An 18,714-nucleotide genomic window follows, 5' to 3' on the forward strand; every position below is an offset into this window, starting at 1 on the left:
AAGCTGGTCAGATTTTCTGAAAGACTTTGTTCTGTCCAAGTAGTAGCAACTGTCTGTGTATGTCCAAGGTGTGCAGAAGTCTCTCTCCTTTATTTTGAGGATTGGGAAAGAAGGTAGGCAGGTGAATAGCTTGATTCAGGGACACCCTGGATACCACCTTTGGCATGAATGATGGATTGGTTCTCAAAGAAACTCTGTCCTGATGAAAAATGAGAAATGGTTGTATTGCCATAAGGGCCTGTAGCTCAGAGACTCTTCTTGCTGAGGTTACTGCCAGAAGGAAAGCTGTCTTCCAAGACAGAAATTGCAACTCTGAAGATGCTGCTGGTTCAAAGGGAGAAAGAGTTAATTTTTCCAGCATGAAGTTGAGGTCCCATGCAGGCACTGGTGGTTTCCTTGGAGGGTTGATGTTCTATATACCTCTTAGAAACTGTCTTAGCAATGGGTGAGAAAATACAGGCAGATCAGTGTTATATTTGGCAGATATTGCTGAAGCATGTATTTTTATGGAAGAATATGAAAGGCCATTGTGGAGCATTTCAGCCAAATATTCTAGGATCTGTGGAATGCTCATCACTGATGTGTCTTGACCCTTTTTGCTGTTCCAGATAAGAAATCTCTTCCATTTCGCTGAGTATGTTTTTCTAGTGGAAGGTCTGCGCGCCTCCAGGATGATATCTTTTACCCTTTCGGAAAGTGTATCCTGAGGAATAGTCATGGAATCTTCCAAGCTGTCAGCTTCAATGTTTTCAAGCTGGGGTGTAGTGTCCTGTAATTGTGCTGTGTCAGAAGAAGTGGCCATTGAGGAAGGAGCCACGGATTGGTGTGTGTCAAGCTCCGTAGCAGTGGGTACCAGTGTTGTCTTGGCCAGTCTGGAGCTATCAGTATGACTTTTGGTTGCTCTGTCTTGATCTTTAGTAACACCTTGGTCATCAAAGGAAGAGGTGGGAAGGCATATACTGTTAGAGAGTTCCAACTGAAGGAGAGAGCGTCCACCTTCCATGCTTGAGGATGGTATGTCCTTGTGCAAAACTTTTTCAGATGGTGATCGAGGTGGGAGGCAAAAAGATCTATGTCCGGCCTTCCCCATGCTTGAGTTATTTGTAAGAAAATGTCTGGATGCAACATCCATTCGTGTGGATCCATGATGTTTCTGCTTAGGCTGTCCGCCAGAACATTGTCCTTCCCTGGTACAAACTGGGATTGTAGCTCTATTTTCAATTGTAGGGAAATATCCCAGAGATTCATTGCCAGCATTTATTTTTGGTTGATGTGCAGGTGCTTTTCTTTTTGTGTCCATTGTCCTTGAATGCATCTGCCCTCCATGTGCGCCCCCCCATCCATGGTCTGAGGCGTCTGTTGTTATGGTTTGACTTGTATGAGGCTTGCTGAAAGGCAGACCTTTGTTTATCTGGCTTGCTTGAGCCCACCACAGAAATTCCTTTTGAAGGCCTGGAATGAGTGGGATCAATGCTTCCAGGCTGTGGCTGTGTTGAGACCATAGACTTTTTAGATACCATTGTAGTTTCCTCATATGCAGCCTTGCGTGTGGAATCAGAAGAATGCAAGATGCCATGAAACCCAGGGCCTGCAGGATTTTCCTTGCAGTCATCTGGGTGTGTGTTGCCAATTTTCTGAAGTATACTGGTAATTGTTTTTGTTTTTCTTCTGTCAGAAACACCATCTGGGTGTTTGTGTCCAGTGTGGCACCCAGGAAAGGTATTTGTTGGGATGGTACGAGACTTGATTTCTGAATATTGACTGTGTATCCCAAGGCCTGTAGTAGGTGAATGACATAGTCCAAGTTTTTTAACAAGGCTTGTTGGCTGTCCGCTTGTATAAGGCAGTCGTCCAGGTAAGGGTATATTTGTATCCCCTGAAGTCTGCAATGTGCAATTACTGATGCCAGGCATTTCGTGAACACTCTGGGCGCAGTAGATAAGCCAAAGGGCAATGCTGAGAATCGATAATGCTCTGAGCCTGCAAGAAATCTGAGGTATCTTCTGCAACTTTGTCTGATTGGGACATGCAGGTATGCCTCCTTGAGGTCCAGAGTTACCAGCCAAGACCCCTTGCCCAGCATGGGAAGGAGTTGCTGTAAAGTCAGCATTTTGAATTTTGGCACAGTAAGGTAAGTATTCAGTGCGGACAAGTCCAGAATGGGTCTCCATTGGTTTTCTTTTCTCGGAACAAGGAACAGTCTTGAATACAATCCTTGGAGTTGTTCTGCAGAAGGAACCTTTTATATTGCTCTTATTTGAAGTACGTTTGTTATTTGTTTGAGTGCCTCTGCCCTTTGATTTGGTGGCAGGTTTGGCCTGCCATGTCTTGTTGGTAGTGTATGAAAATGGAATCTGTATCCTTTGTCTATTATGTCCAGTATCCACTTGTCCTTTGTAATATTGTGCCAATTTTGTGAGAATAAAGATAACTTTCCGCCCAAAGGTGCTTCTAATTGAGCCCTGGATGGCGGAGTCAAAGTCAAGTCATTGAGATTGTCCCTGCAGAGCAGTGGAAGGTCCTGCCCCACCTCTCTGGTTCGGAGGCTGCCATTGACGTCCTCTGTAAAGTTAGCCTCGAGTTTGCCCTCTACCTCTGCCACGTCTGTTTTTGCCTCTTTGAAATTTGTCTGTGTCTGGAAAGGACCAATGCTTAGAAGGCCAATTCCTGCTGAATCTTGGAGGCTGTACCTGGAGGAAATCTTTGACTGTTTGCACTGATTTTGCCTTTTCCTCTATTTTCTTTAAAACCTCTTGTGCAGTAGCACCAAATAGCTTTTGTTTCTCTAGTGGTGCGTCCAAAAGCTTAATTTTCACATGGTCTGGCAATGTTTCTTCCTTTAACCAAGCATGTCTGCGTATGACCACACCTGTCATTGCTGCTCTACATGAAGCTTCCAATGCATCATATCCACACTGAAGGAAATGGCTGCTAACCTGCTGAGTATTATGAACCAATTCCTGTAACCCCTTTCTATCTAATGGTTCAGGGGAAGCCAGTTTATTTTGCAAGTCATCCAACATGTATTCCTGATACTGAATCATATGAAATTGACAATTTAATGCTCGCATAGAAAGGGTGGAAGATGTATATACTTTCTTGCCCCACCTTTCTAAAGCCCTAGAATCTTTTTCTGAAGGAAGTGGATTCTTAGCAGTAGTGGAGGAAACCCCTTTAGGCCCCTGAGAAATAGTTTCAGGGTCAGCAGTATGGCCCTTGTACAGAAACTGATGTGTGTCTGGGACCCTGTAGTACCTGTCTGGCTTGACAGGAGCAGGGGGGAGGGAGTCAGGGGAAACATTAGATTCTAAGTACACATCATCTAAAACATTTAAAACTGTAGGAATAGCTAAGGGTCTATGCTGAGGTAGCTTTAAAAATTCCCTTAACCTTTTCCTAGAATCTGAGAATTCTTGGCCTTGCCATTTGAAGTGTTCCCTCATGGAATGAAGCGTTTCCCCAAAGGAAAACTCCTCAGGAGGAGAAGCAGAGGGAATGGATTCCTCCGCATCAGAATCCTCGTAGGCCGGGAAGGCCTCCTCCTGGTAGTCGGAATGTGCAGAATCACCTGAGGCCTCATCAGAGGACTGGGGATCTACCTGCTCAACCCTAGGCCTCTTGACAGAAGGCGGCTGAGAGCCTCTATCTGGATGTGGCTGAGAACCCCTAATTAAAGAAATAAGGTCCTCGGCTAAACTTAAAATTTGAGAACCAGAAGTGGATCCCAGAGAAACAGATCTTGGAGGGAGAGACTTAGCCTGTTTGGCAGCCTTAGCACGTGTGTAGGCCTTAATGGACATAGACACTGGAGGCCTGGCAGCCCCATGTGCTGGAGTAGTCTCATTTCAGTATCCGGAGGAAAATCAATAACTGGCGTCGGAGTGTCCTCCGGTATCGGAGGTATCGGTAATGCGGTGTCTTCGGTTCGAAGCGGTGGAATAACCGCCTCAGAAGGAACGCACTCGCGGTAAGTTTTGGTGTGGTGTCGGTGGAAGACGCGGGCCGAGGATGTCAGTCCCGGTCTTTTCGTTTCTTAGGAGTATGTGTTGTCGGTTGTTCCGACGGCATTGTGTAATCAAATTTTTCGCCGAAAAAGTCTTCAGCGAACTCCGCCCGGCGCCTGAGTGCGCGCTTGTTGAAGCGAGCACAGGCGGCACAGGCCGAGACGTCGTGGTCTGGGCCAAGGCAAGGGAGGCAGTAAGAATGGAAATCCTTATGAGGTATTTGTTTACCACAAGACAAACAATTATTCACTTTTTCAGTAATTTCTGACATCGGCTGAGGCAAGAAAAGATCCTCAACGGGGTACTTAGCTTTTTTGATGACTTCGGTTTCGAAAAATACAGGAGCTGACCGACCGGCACTTGCGAACTGCTTCTGCTTCGGGCACCGTGCGGCAAGAAAGACTGGAGAAGATGGCGTCGGCTGATGCTTATATACTCCAGCCGCTCTGACGTCGGAGAGAAATGCGACATCAGCCGACGTCGGACCCAGACTTTGGAATCCGGCCGACCGAGGGCTGCCTGAGGCAGGACAACCCATATGTTATGACTGCAGTTGCATTCTTGAAGGACATGTGGATCCCAGAGAAACAGATCTTGGAGGGAGAGACTTAGCCTGTTTGGCAGCCTTAGCACGTGTGTAGGCCTTAATGGACATAGACACTGGAGGCCTGGCAGCCCCATGTGCTGGAGTAGTCTCATCCACTGAAAGGGTGTTAGAAATATCCAGGGCTACGGTCTCAGAGGGGAGAACAGAAACCGGCACCGAGCTGGCCTCCGGTACCGAAGTAACTGGTGGGGCGGTGTCGTCAGTCTGTAGCGGTTATGAAACCGGCTCAGAAGAGACCGAGACACTCGCGGTAGGCCTAAGCGTGGTGTCGGCCGAGACCGCGGACCGCGGGTGTCGGTCCTTATCCTTCCGTTTTTTAGGTAAATGTGCTGTCGGAAGCTCCGACGGCATGATATAACAGAAATCTTCCCCAAAATAATCCTGTGCAAACTCTGCCCGACGCCTAAGAGTGCGTTTACTGAAAGAAGCACATGCTGTACAGGCCGAGACGTTGTGTTCTGGGCCTAGGCAAGGTAAGCAGCAAGAGTGGAAATCCTTATGAGGTATTTGTTTCCCACAAGTTAAACAATTATTAACTTTTACAGTTTTATCTGACATCGGCTGAGGCAAGAAAAGGTTCCCAACGAGGTACTTAGCTTTTTTGAAGACTTCAGTAGCTGAAAACACAGGAGCTGGTCGACCGGCACTTGCGAACTGCTTCTGCTTGCACCGCGGCAAGAAAGACTGAAGAAGATGGCGTGGCTGACGCTTTTATACCCCAGGCTCTGGCCGGGGAAAGGGCGACATCAGCCGATGCCGGACCCAGACTTTGGAATCCAGCTGACCGAAGGGCTGCCTGAGGCAGGACAACCCATATGTCAGGACTGCAGTTGCATCCTTGAAGGACATCTGGTTGCATGCCCTTTTTCTTCAAAGTCAAATCACTGAATCCCAATAACAAAACCCATTTCACCGAAACTCCATTTACTGAATGCCAAATAACTGAACCAATATAAAGTCAAAATCACACAAGGAAAAATCTTTCAAAAAAAATGTTTTTCCCACCCCCAATCACCTCAACCCTCCACAAGAGACCGTCTGGTTTAAGGTAAGGCAGAAAGCTTACTCTTTGTGAAGTGGTCCAGCATCTGAGCAAAGTTAGAAATTAGCTAACTGTGCACTTCTAAAAGACAAGTGTCTTTGCCTTGTTTAAAAGAAATATTGGTGCATACTTTCAGTGTCTCTAACTTAGCCATTTTAAGAAAAATTACATGATACACGTCTGTGTTCCGTTCTTAATTATTCTTTAATGTGACAACATGTCTCTAGCCTCTGTTTAGCAGGAAAGGATGCCATTAGATATATAAAGGCTGGCTAGTAAAAAAAAATATTTACCTATATAAATTATATACAATAATAAAGGAAAGTGAGGGATCTAAGCATGTAACAACATGAAAGGATCAGCAGAGGTTGGACAAAAAAAAAAGTACAAAAGAGATTTGTGAGATGCTCAGCATGTAAGGCAGCATTTTGCCTCAGGAGGACTTGGGCTGACAGGGGTTATGCGGTCTGCAAGAATATAGGGGTACTTCATTGAGGAATCTGGAGTCAAGAGAAGGAGTGAAATGATATGGCAGGGGAAGGAAGGCAACCAACAGTATGACTTGGGTATGACATGGGTAGATGCCATCACAAACAAGTGGGGTACCAACTACAGTATGACAAGGGTAGATGCTGTCACAAACAAGTGAGGTACCAACTACAGTATGACATGGGTAGATGCCATCACAAACAAGTGGGGTACCAACTATAGTATGACATGGGTAGATGCTGTCACAAACAAGTGGGGTACCAACTACAGTATGACAAGGGTAGATGCCATCACAAACAAGTGGGGTACCAACTACAGTATGACAAGGGTAGATGCTGTCACAAACAAGTGGGGTACCAACTACAGTATGACATGGGTAGATGCTGTCACAAACAAGTGAGGTACCAACTACAGTATGACATGGGTAGATGCCACCACAAACAATTGGGGTACCAACTACAGTATGACAAGGGTAGATGCTGTCACAAACAAGTGGGTTACCAACTAATGAAAAAAGGAACTGAAGACCAGGTGAAGACAACACAAGTGATGATGAGGAGAGAGACAAAGGTGGTCACGCAGGAGGCAACATTGCAAAAATATCAAGTAAGAAGTGGGAAGACATGAACACTTAACCAACTGGAAGCAGCAGAAGGGATTGCAAATAATTAAAATGGCTTTCAAGTGAAACCTCTGTTACCTGCTGCAGTACAAAAAGGAAGACAATCTTACCCAGCTGGTATCAAGACTGCATAATCCAGCTACATGCAGTACTATACTCTATATGAAACATAAATACCCTAGCACCTAGCACCTAAATGACATCTCCCTCAAAAGTGATATCATCTTTAAGATACATACACAGATTTGTGGATAATGAAATCTCATCTGGCCACCACACAAGGAAATCTTTCTACCTATCCAACTCATTATCAAAGTATATCATCCAGAATCACGGCAGCTACTGTCTCCCGCTACTCCTCCTTAACCAGATCCATAACACTATTTGAGTATAACGCCCCTCTCCATCCCGCTACTCCTCCTTAACCAGATCTATAACACTATTTGAGTAGAATGCCCCTCTCCGTCCCTCTACTCCTCCTTAACCAGATCCATAACACTATTTGAGTATAACGCCCCTCTCCATCCCTCTACTCCTCCTTAACCAGATCCATAACACTATTTGAGTATAACGCCCCTCTCCATCCCTCTACTCCTCCTTAACCAGATCCATAACACTATTTGAGTATAACGTCCCTCTCCATCCTGCTACTCCTCCTTAACCAGATCCATAACACCGAGTATAATGCCCCTCTCCATCCCGCTACTCCTCCTTAACCAGATCCATAACACTATTTGAGTATAACGTCCCTCTCCATCCCTCTACTCCTCCTTAACCAGATCCATAACACTATTTGAGTATAACACCCCTCTCCATCCTGCTACTCCTCCTTAACCAGATCCATAACACTATTTGAGTATAACGCCCCTCTCCATCCCCCTACTCCTCCTTAACCAGATCCATAACACTATTGGAGTATAACGCCCCTCTCCATCCCCCTACTCCTCCTTAACCAGATCCATAACACTATTTGAGTATAACGCCCCTCTCCATCGTACACCTGTTCAAAAATGTTAGACAATGTAAAAAAATCACTATTTAACTGCAAATGTTCGGAGACTACTGCTGCTTAGTGTCTGCATGCTGGACTGGATTTCTCCATTTAATGTTTGGATACTTATATTTTTTTAATTTTTTTTTACCTTATTTTTTTCCTTGGAGTTATAAATGCTCTTGGCTAGGGTCAGTTAGTAAAAATTCCTTTTCCATTCACTGACTTGAAAAGGAATTAAGTCTAGCTAATTAGTGGGTAGAGCCGAGAAATAGGATTTCTTATTTAACTGCATTCTTATTTCTGGACGTCATCAATACAGACTCTCTGGACCAGTTAATCTTCATCCCAACCAGGTGATAAAATCCTGGATTTGGTCATCATCAATATGGTACAGCAGTGTTCTTTACAAAGTGCAACCCCCCCACCCATCAAACTGAGCCACAGATTGGTGACATTCACCGCATTCACCTCAAGACTGAAACCAGAAGCATCCACCAACACCTCAGGTGTCAGAGATTAAGCCATAACCTACACAAACTGAGTGATAACCTGATTATAATCAGTATCCCTGTCCAACTCAATGACCGCACTGCTTATGTGTAAACCTTTATTGACAAACTATACACACGTGAATAACTGCAGAGGTGCATCTGTTCTCCAAACTAAATACATAGCAAAATTCAAAAACAAGTCCTACACTGGAACCCAAATATAAACATGCACTTTAATAAAGCAAAAGGAAAAAAAAATAATTGCATGTAAAAATAAATGTAGCTCTCAAGATGCAAAGAAATGCTCTTGCTAAACTTAGCAGGGAGCTCCAGACTCTGACCAAACCACCCACATCCACATGGGAGGTAAAAACTGCCACACAGCTGCCACACAAAGGCTTCTTTTACTCTATTAGAAATCTTAGAAATTCTACACATCACTGAGCACAGCTAACCATAAATTATATCAAATTCTTGGTCCCAGAAGACATAGCCAATCTACTATTAGAAAAATTTAGCTTTAACTTTTCACCCTCTTCTCCCCTCCTACGTTTCACATCTCATGCCCACAGCAACATGCCCCTCAAATCTCCCATGAACAAGCCCTCAAGGCATTGTCCAGAGTCAAGAACATTCTATGGGGTCATATTAATATATTCGACTGCTTACTGACCAACCTGAAAAGTAAAGTTTTGTACCTACCATAAATGTAGATGTTAAAGTGTATTCACTGCTGTAGTCATTACACTTGGGTTATCCTGCCGTCAGGCGGTCCCGCAGTCGGCCAGAGTTCCAAAGTCTTGGTCCGGCGTCGGTTGCTGTCGCTTCTTCCCTGATGTCAGTGCGCCAGGGGTATACAAGATGCAGCCGACACCATTTTCTTCAGTTTTTCTTGCCCCAGATGTCAGGTGCCCCCAAATAGGTAGGCAATACATACTGCTAAAAAAGCATACATAAAAAATAAAACCAATACCTTCAGTTACAAGCAAATACACCACATAGGTTGTATAGGGTAGAAAGGTATACACAAGTCCCAGCTAAGAAAGAGGGGATGGAGGGAGGGTAACCTGGACTGCAGCAGTGAATACACTCGAACATCTACATTTATGGTAGGTACAAAACTGTACTATGTTCATCGTGTTTTACTGCTGCAGTCATTACACTTGGGTAGAATCCCAAAGCTGAGGTAAGGTGGCTGGTTCTATAGAGGATTTGGGGTGGCTATGAGGCCCTGCAGCACTGCAGTGGCAAAGCCAGCTCTGGATTTAGAATAAAGAGGCAAGTGGTAATGCTTGGTAAAGGTGTGCACTGAACTCCAAGTTGCAGCTTCCAAGATATCTTTGGTAGGTACTCCTCTAAGGTAGGCAGTTGACGTGGCTGTTGCCCTGGTGGAATGTGGCCTAATGTTACTAGGTACAGGTTTTCCATGCTGTGTGTAGCAGAAACGGATACAGTGTCCTATCCACTTTGAAATGGAATCCTTTGAAATAGCCTTTCCCTGTGATCCTGCAGCATATGCTACAAATAATTGCTCAGTTTTCCTGAAAGCTTTTGTTTTGTCCAAGTAGAAGCGTAACTGCCTGTGTATGTCCAATGAATGCAGAAGTCTCTCCCCTTTATTCTGGGGATTTGGATAAAAAGTTGGCAAGTGAATAGTTTGGTTAAGAGCCACACTGGATACCACCTTTGGCATAAATGTAGGGTTTGTTCTTAAAAGATACCCTGTCCTGATGAAAAATGATGAAAGGTTCCACTGCCATTAGTGCCTGTAACTCTAAGACTCTTCGTGCTGAGGTTATTGCCAGAAGCAGAGCAGTTTTCCATGACACATACTTTAATTCTGCTGAATTGGCTGGCACAAAAGGAGGTAAAGTTAGTTTTTCCAAGACAAAGTTGAAGTCCCAAGTTGGTGGTGGTGCTCTCCAGGGCGGTCTTATGTTTTTAGCCTCTCTGAGGTACTGTTTTAGCAATGGATGAGAGAAAATAGGAGGATCCGTGTTGTAATGAGCTGAGAAGGCAGAGGTGTGGATCTTAATGGATGAAAAGGATAGGCCTTTGTCCAGCATCTCAGTTAAGTATTGTAATATCTGAGGAATATTTGGGACAAGAGGGTCAAAGCTTTGAGCCTGGTTCCAGGCGCAGAATCTCTTCCACTTTTCTGAATAGGATTTCCTGGTGCTGGGCCTCCTGGCCTCCAAAATGACATCCATAACAGCTTTAGAGAGAGGTGTTGGCTGCTTGGCTAAGTAATCTGCCATGCAGCCAGGTTTAAGGTTTTGAGCTGGCTGTGCAGGATCCGATTGTTTTGTTGAGTCAGAAGATGAGGAATTTGAGGTAAAATCTATGGTGGGCCTTGAGCCAAGTTCTTTAAGATTAGGTACCAGTGCTGACGTGGTCAGTCTGGGGCAATCAGGATCATTTTTGGCCTTTCTTGTCTGGCTTTTAGGAGTACCTTTGAAAGGAGAGGCAGTGGTGGGAAGGCATAAACTTTTAGGGTCTTACAGCTGAATGAGAGAGCATCCACTTTTTATGCTTGTGTATGGTAAGTCCTTGTGCAGAATTTCTGTAGCTGGCAATTCAGAGGGGAGGCAAAAAGATCTATGTCTGGGCACCCCCATTTTTGTGTTATCATGCTGAATACTTGTGGATTTAATTTCCACTCGTGAGGATCCATGATGTTTCTACTTAAGTCGTCTGCCAGAGTGTTTTTCTTTCCTGGCAGGAATTGTGCTTGCAGATGAACTTGATGGGTTAAGTGCTGTGTTCCACAAGGTCATGGCTTGTCTGCAGAGGGGGTAGGAATGAGTGGCACCTTACTTGTTTATGTACCACATAACTGTGGTGTTGTCCGTCTTTAGTAATAGTTGTCCTGGATGCAGAAGGTCCTTGAAAGCTGTTAGGGCATTTTGTACAGCTAGCATCTCTTTTTGATTGATGTGAAGATGCATTTGGTCTGCGGCCCACTTGCCCTAAATACATTTTCCTGCCATGTGTGCTCCCCAGGCATAATCCGAAGCATCTGTTGTTAGTGTCTGCCTGGCCGTGGGTAAAGTGAAAGGCTGTCCCTTGTTGTGGTGACATGCCTGTGCCCACCATCGAAACTCCTGTTGTAAGCAGGGAATAAGTGGTATTACTGTTTCCAAACTGTGACAGTGTTGAGTCCAAACACTTTTTAGGTACCATTGTAATTTCCTCATATGCAGTTTGGCATATGGTATTAGTAGTATGCAGGACACCATGAACCCCAAGGCCTGCAGACTTTTTCTTGCAGGGAGTTGGGTTTTTGTTGCCATCAATTGAAAATACTGAGTCAGTTGTCCTTGCTTGTCTGGCGTGAGATAAGTCATCTGGGCTGTTGTATTTAAGCTGGCACCCAGGAATATTATCTCTTGTGAGGGCACTAGTTTTGACTTCTTTTCATTTACTGTGTACGCTAGGCAAATTAGCAATCTTTTTACAAACGCCAGATGCTGTAGAAGAATGTCCTTGCTCTCCGCTTGAATAAGACAGTCGTCCAAGTACGGATATATTTGAATTCCTTTTTGTCTGCAAAATGCAATTACTGGTGCCAGGCATTTTGTGAAGACCCTGGGCGCAGTAGATAAGCCAAAGGGCAGTGCAGAGAATTGGTAATGCATTGTACCAGCTATGAATCTGAGCTATCTTCTGCAATTTTGTCTGATTGGGACATGCAGGTATGCCTCTTTGAGGTCCAAGGTAACCAGCCAAGCCTTCTTGCCCAGCATGGGAAGAAGTTGCTGTAGTGTCAACATTTTGAATTTCGGAACATCCAGGTAAGTATTTAGAGTAGATAGGTCCAGTATGGGTCTCCAGGCTTTGTCCTTTCTGGGGACCAGAAAGAGTCTTGAGTAAAATCCTTGTCCTTGTTCCTGTTGGGGCACTTTTTGGATAGCTCTTATGTTCATGAGGGCTGTAATTTGTTTTTGTGCCTCTGCCCATTGATTTTGAGGCAGGTCTGGCATTCCTTTTGGCCTTGGGAGAGTGTGAAAGTGGAACCTGTAACCTTGAGACACAATATTCAGAACCCATTTGTCTTGGGTGATTATATGCCAATTTTGTGAAAAAAGTGCTAGTTTTCCCCCTAAGGGAGCTGCCAAAAGGTAAGTGCTTGGCATTTGAAGGGGGAAGTCATTGTGACTGTTTCATATAAGGTTGTGACTTGTCTTCCCCTCCTTTTGGGGTTGAAGCATCCCACTGTCGTGGTCTGTAAGAGCCTTGGGGCTGAGATCTGCCTCTTGGGCATCTGTATCTGCCTCTTTGTGGTCTGTCTGACACTGGAAAGGACCAATTCTTAGAAGGCCAATTTCTGCTAAATCGAGGTGGCTGTACCTGTAAGAAATCCTTCACTGTTTGCATAGATTTTGCCTTATCCTCCATTTTCTTTAAAACCTCTTCTGCCTTAACACCAAACAAGATATCATGCTGTAAAGGAGCATCCAGTAATTTTGCCTTAACATGATCAGGTAAACCTTGTTCTTTTAAGCAAGCATGCCTTCGAATCACAGATCCTGTAATTGCGGCTCTACAAGAAGCCTCCAATGAATCAAAACCACATTGCAGAGTATGTTTTCCCACTTGTTCAGCTGCATGCAATAAATCCTGCGTTTCCTTACAGTCAGGATGTTCTGCGCTTGTTAGCATTTTCTGTTTTAACAGAGACATTAAATATTGTTGGTATTTAAGCATGTGGAACTGGCAATTTAAAGCCCTTACTGCTAAAGTTGCAGAAGTGTAAACTTTCTTCCCCCATCTGTCTAATGCTCTAGAATCCCTGTCAGAAGGAACTGGATTTTTAGCAGTGGAAGCCTTTACCCCTTTGGGACCCTGGGAAATAGTTTCTGGGTCAGCAGCAGGGTTTTTATAAAGAAATTTGTGAGAGTCAGGGATTCTGTACTACCCGTCTGGCTTGACTGGAGCAGGGGGCAAAGAATCAGGAGTTAAACAGGATTCAGAGAACACATCATCCACAATATCTAGCACAGGCGGAATAGCCATGGGCCTGTGCTGAGGCAATAAAAGGAAATCCCTGAGCCTTTTCTTGGATTCTGAGTAATCCTGACTTTCCCAATAGAAATACTCCCTCATGGTATGTAAAGTTTCCCCAAAAGAATAATCCTCAGGAGGAGAGGCTGAAGGAATTGATTCTTCAGCATCAGAGTCCTCATAGGGGGGTAAAGAGTATCCCTGGTCTGAAGAGGAATCAGAAGAAATAGAAACCTGGTCAGAGGAATCATAGTCTGTATCCTGCCTAGGCCTTTTATCAGGAGGGGGATGGGAACCCCTGATCAGAGTAATTAAGTCTTCGGCCATTCTGAGCATCTGTTTTTTAGGCATGGAGGCCTGCCCAGGAGAATGCTGTACTTGCTGTACTTGCTTCATCTGTTTTTTAGGCATGGAGGCCTGTCCAGGTGAATGCTGTACTTGCTGCACTTGCTTCATCTGTTTTTTAGGCATGGAGGCCTGTCCAGGTGAGTGCTGTACTTGCTGTACTTGCTTCATCTGTTTCTTAGGCATGGAGGCCTGTCCAGGTGAATGCTGTACTTGCTGTACTTGCTTCATCTGTTTCTTAGGCATGGAGGCCTGTCCAGGTGAATGCTGTACTTGCTGTACTTGCTTCATCTGTTTTTTAGGCATGGAGGCCTGTCCAGGTGAATGCTGTACTTGCTGTACTTGCTTCATCTGTTTTTTAGGCATGGAGGCCTGTCCAGGTGAATGCTGTACTTGCTGTACTTGCTTCATCTGTTTCTTAGGCATGGAGGCCTGCCCAGGAGAATGCTGTACTTGCTGTACTTGCTTCATCTGTTTCTTAGGCATGGAGGCCTGTCCAGGTGAATGCTGTACTTGCTGTACTTGCTTCATCTGTTTTTTAGGCATGGAGGCCTGTCCAGGTGAATGCTGCACTTGCTGTACTTGCTTCATCTGTTTCTTAGGCATGGAGGCCTGTCCAGGTGAATGCTGCACTTGCTGTACTTGCTTCATCTGTTTCTTAGGCATGGAGGCCTGTCCAGGTGAATGCTGTACTTGCTGTACTTGCTTCTTTGTCTTTAATGGAGTTTTAGACTTGGCTGTTGTTTTGATGGTAAGCTGTGAAGGTCTGAAAACACTCTCAGAAGCCGATGCCTACTCAGCGGCTCCGGACCCCATCTGAGGGGTTAGTTTCCGTAGGCCCAATACCTTGAGTTTCCAGAGGCCTAGAAATCTCCACGTGGGAGTCGGAGGCGGCCTGTGGCTCTGAGGTAGTGGGTGTCAGGGGCTGCGAAAGCACCTCAATGAGAAAAGGCGAACCAGCGACTGGCCTAGAAGAGGCTTCATAGTCAGTTTTGGACCTCGGATGCCTGTCCTTATCTTTGTCCTTGCGCTTTTTGTGCATTCCGGTCATCGGTTGTTCCGACGGCATGGTATAATTGAACCTTCGGCCAAAATAATGGCGAGCAAAATCAAACCGTTTAATAGTGCGCTTGTTAAATCTAGCACAAAACCGACAACTAGTGACATCGTGGTCTGGACCTAGGCATGGAATACAGTAAGAATGAAAATCCTTATGAGGTATTTGCTTCCCACAAGAAATACAATTATTAACTTTTACTGACATCGGTCTGAGTCAAGAAAAAGTTTCCCCAACGGGGTACTTAGCTTTATCGAAGACTTCGGTTCTGAAATTCGAATTCGAAAATCTCAGGAGTTGGCCGACCGGCACTTGCGAACTGCTTTTGCTTCGGGCACCGCGTGGCAAGAAAGACTGAAGAAAATGACGTCGGCTGCATCTTATATACCCCTGGCGCACTGACGTCAGGGAAGAGGCGAAAGCAACCAACACCGGACCAAGACTTTGGAACTCTGGCCGACTGCGGGACTGCCTGACGGCAGGATAACCCAAGTGTAATGATTGCAGCAGTGAAACACGAACATCAAGACATTCTACAGTCTCTACTCAGTGTCAGCCTCCAAACAGGTCTTGTGCCAGATGAGTGGAGAAGAGCAACTGTCACCCCCTTGCACAAAGGTGGGGCATCAACAGACCAGGGATAAGTCTGCCTAGCTATCCTCACCTGTAAGGCTATGGAAAGGACCATTACAAAATGAATAAATAACGACACAGGCAACCTACAGACTCTTAACCAACATCAGTTCTGATTTGTTAAGGGTAGATCCTGCAAACTTAAACTTGTGGATTTCTTCGAAAAGGTTAATGAAGCTACGTGGGTAAATCAGCACACACACAACATACCTAGACCTTGCAAGGGTGTTCGACCACCCCACATTCGGGTATCGTAGATATATCCCAACAAAATGTTAATTCCCTGTGTCACTCACTGGATAGCAGATTGGCTCCCAAACAGAACTCTGGAAATTAGGGTGGGCTGCTCTACCAGCCCCAAAAGACCCGTCACTAGTGGTGTACCCCAGGGTTCAGTCCTTAGGCAACTGCATTTTGGAATTTACTTCTCGGAGGTCAAAAATTCTGTTAAGGCTGTGGCTAAGTTTCTAGATGACTGTAATACCTTGCAATCACCATAAATTCATTATTACAACAAAGTATTTTTTCATTACACAGCTTATTACTAAGGGAGTGGGGTCCAGGTCCAGGGATGTGGTTATTCCACTGTATTCAGCAATCATCAAGCCAATCCTGGAGTATAATGCTTTCTTCAAGCTGTGTTAAATGTTTGGACAGGTATATTCTGAATGCTCACAATGCCTTCTTACTAAGAAAATCAAGGGCCTAAATCATAAAAAGTATGCAGATCATCTCAAAGCGTTGTTCCTCTTCTCAATGTCATACAAGTTACTGAGGGGCGATCTCTGCCTCATGGATAGATCCTCAGACTGTGTCTTGTCATACCTACTGCACATTCACAAGTCCAATGAGGGTATAAACACCATTCAAGAGATCAAAATCTCTTCTGTAACATAAATATAACGTGTGCTGGAGGGACACATTTGTATCACAGGAAATGCAGCTTCTATGGAATTGACTTCTTCTCCACATAAAGCAAAGTACTTCTCTTACAGTATTCAAACGGAATTTGAATGAATGGATTGGCAATTGCAAATTCACCCACGGTTTAGCAACCATAGTCCTGTAAATGTTCTGATCATCTCTGGGTTATTTGTAGTTAAAATAGAAGGGTTAAAACCTTCATGGGAATATACAACTGGGCTTCTAGAGATCCTCATGGAGAAATAGCCTAGTAAGTACATATGAACTTGTTAGTATGAACCTTAAATTTCACTGACCATCTACTTTATTCTGCTTCCTACAAACGCCTATGCTGTGACTGCTGCCACTTAGTCCAGCTAGACCTCTTGCATATTAAAAAAAAAAAAAAAAAGAAATACCATCAACATCCCATCTAAGGACCCAAATCTAAACAGAAATACTAATGAAAACTGTTGGCAAGATGGATATTGCTCCCAAAAGATCTACTTATGGAATAAACTCCTATACAGTAGCTTCCTACTTCTCATTAAAATCAACCTTAATGAGTGGATGAGATCCATAAATTTACCGCTTTGTTGTCCTCTCAGGCCTTTACAGACGGGGAAAGCAGAAGCTGAAACTGCAGTTAAAAGGATCTTACTGGTACATTATAATACCTACCAAGTATAAACCTATGAAACTACGAACTTACAACAAATTACTTTACCCTTTACTTGATTTTTCATTTGCAAATTGCATCGGCAAAGTTTAACTACATTTCTTGTCAGGAACACACTATGTTTTGAGAGGCAGGAGTGCAACTAAACTTTGGTCGGCACTAATGTGCATAGTATTACGAAAATGAGGTCAAAATGCAGCTCATTCTTTGGATTTGTGATTTCTTGCACAACAAATGACAAAATGTTCCATTTGGAAGCTACAAAAAGAAAACGTAAAAAAAGCTGCACACAACAATGACATGAAGGCTCCATGTATTACAAGCATAGGGTCATATTACAGAGTACAAGAAATGCAGGCCCAGCACTTGTAACTGTAACAGGAAATTAAAAATAATAACTAAGTGAACATGAAAAATAATTTAAAACACAATCCAAATTATTGTTTTAGGTGGAGAAAAATGTTGGTGCACTTCAGGAAAAGGGAATTCCCCACACTTGATGGCTCTTAGCTACTGTGCATTTTGAGGCATCTGCAACAAGAGTTTACAACAGCGGGAGAAGCTACTTTACGGCTCAGCCTACCCAGTCAGCTGCTGAGGTAAAATATACATACATATATATGTATATAAACAGGTAAAACCACCATAAGCAAATCTAAGGAAATTAAGTAAAATCACATAGAATATTATTTCATGTCTGATTACCTTGTATGGGTTTCATTGATGTAAATGACATTATGCAGGCCCAAGGAAGGGATGTTGGAATTAAAGAGTTTATCCTAAAAAATAATACAGGAAAATTAATTATATTTTTCTTCAGAAAAATATTACATTATTTCTAATGCAAAATATTTTCCTTAGACATATAAAAATGGTGCACTGCACAATAATTTTTTTTTATTTTAACCCAGATAAAAGTACATCAACAAATTTTCCAACATCACAATAAGCAGAACTACAAAGAAAAAAAGGATCATTTACTGCCTGACACTGAAGATTACAACAGTAAAACCAAATGCAGATGTTAACAAATGCCTGCAAAAAGGACTAATGGAGGAGTGCATGTGCACATTATACATGTATGCACATATGTATACGGGTGTCGTACATTATATATGTATATGGGTGCCGTGCATTTTATATATGTATGTATGTATATGGGTGTCGTGCATATTATTTATGTATGCATGTATGTATGAATATGGATTTGTGCATATTATACAAGTACGTAAGTATATGGGTGTCATGCACATTATATATCTATGTATGTATATGGGTGTCGTGCATATTATATATGTAAGTATACGGACATTGTACAGATTATATATGTATGTCTGTATATGGGTGCCGTGTATATTATGTATGTACATATGTTTATGGGTGTCATGCAAGTGGTACAAGTATCACTTTATCCACAAGAAGTTGAAGAAAGTGATCTATTTATATTCGATCTGATTATATTCCTCAGTGCATTTTATCAGTTATTACTCTGACAGTAAGGAAAATTTATGATTTTTTTTTATCACTGGTGCAAGTTTGCTTAAGATTTTTAAGTAAAATTGCAATCTGTTTTATCACAATGTGCTAGACTTTGCAAGCTGGTGGTGCATATAAGGGGGTGTGGGGTAGGCAAAGTCCCTGACACACATGGTAAGTGCTGAGGGGTTTGCCCTCTGCAAAAAAACTTTTTTTTTCAGTTTTTTTTTTTTTAGTTATACTGGGTTAAATGATATATGTTTAGACCAGCTGTGTTTAATCAATTGGGCCAGATTCCAAAAGAGTAGCTCTTCGTGCAAGTCTGCCGTGATTCTGAAAGACTTGTTCCGCATAAGGCTCATCTATAA

General features: G+C 43.5%; 1 protein-coding gene across 3 annotated transcripts in view; it reads right to left on the reverse strand.

The window, feature by feature from the left end:
- The window catches only part of GPAM (glycerol-3-phosphate acyltransferase, mitochondrial), a 921,522-nt gene that overhangs the window by 715,330 nt on the left and 187,478 nt on the right, over nt 1-18,714 (reverse strand). For all 3 annotated transcript variants that reach the window (XM_044055836.1, XM_044055838.1, XM_044055837.1), the window contains exon 4: nt 17,576-17,649. In XM_044055836.1, coding sequence (XP_043911771.1) covers nt 17,576-17,649 — 74 coding nt within the window. The remainder of the gene's footprint in view (nt 1-17,575; nt 17,650-18,714) is intronic.

The sequence above is a fragment of the Protopterus annectens genome, chromosome 14.part0 (assembly GCF_019279795.1).
Source record: "Protopterus annectens isolate FY-2018-M chromosome 14.part0, PAN1.0, whole genome shotgun sequence".
Lineage (NCBI taxonomy): Eukaryota > Metazoa > Chordata > Ceratodontiformes > Protopteridae > Protopterus > Protopterus annectens.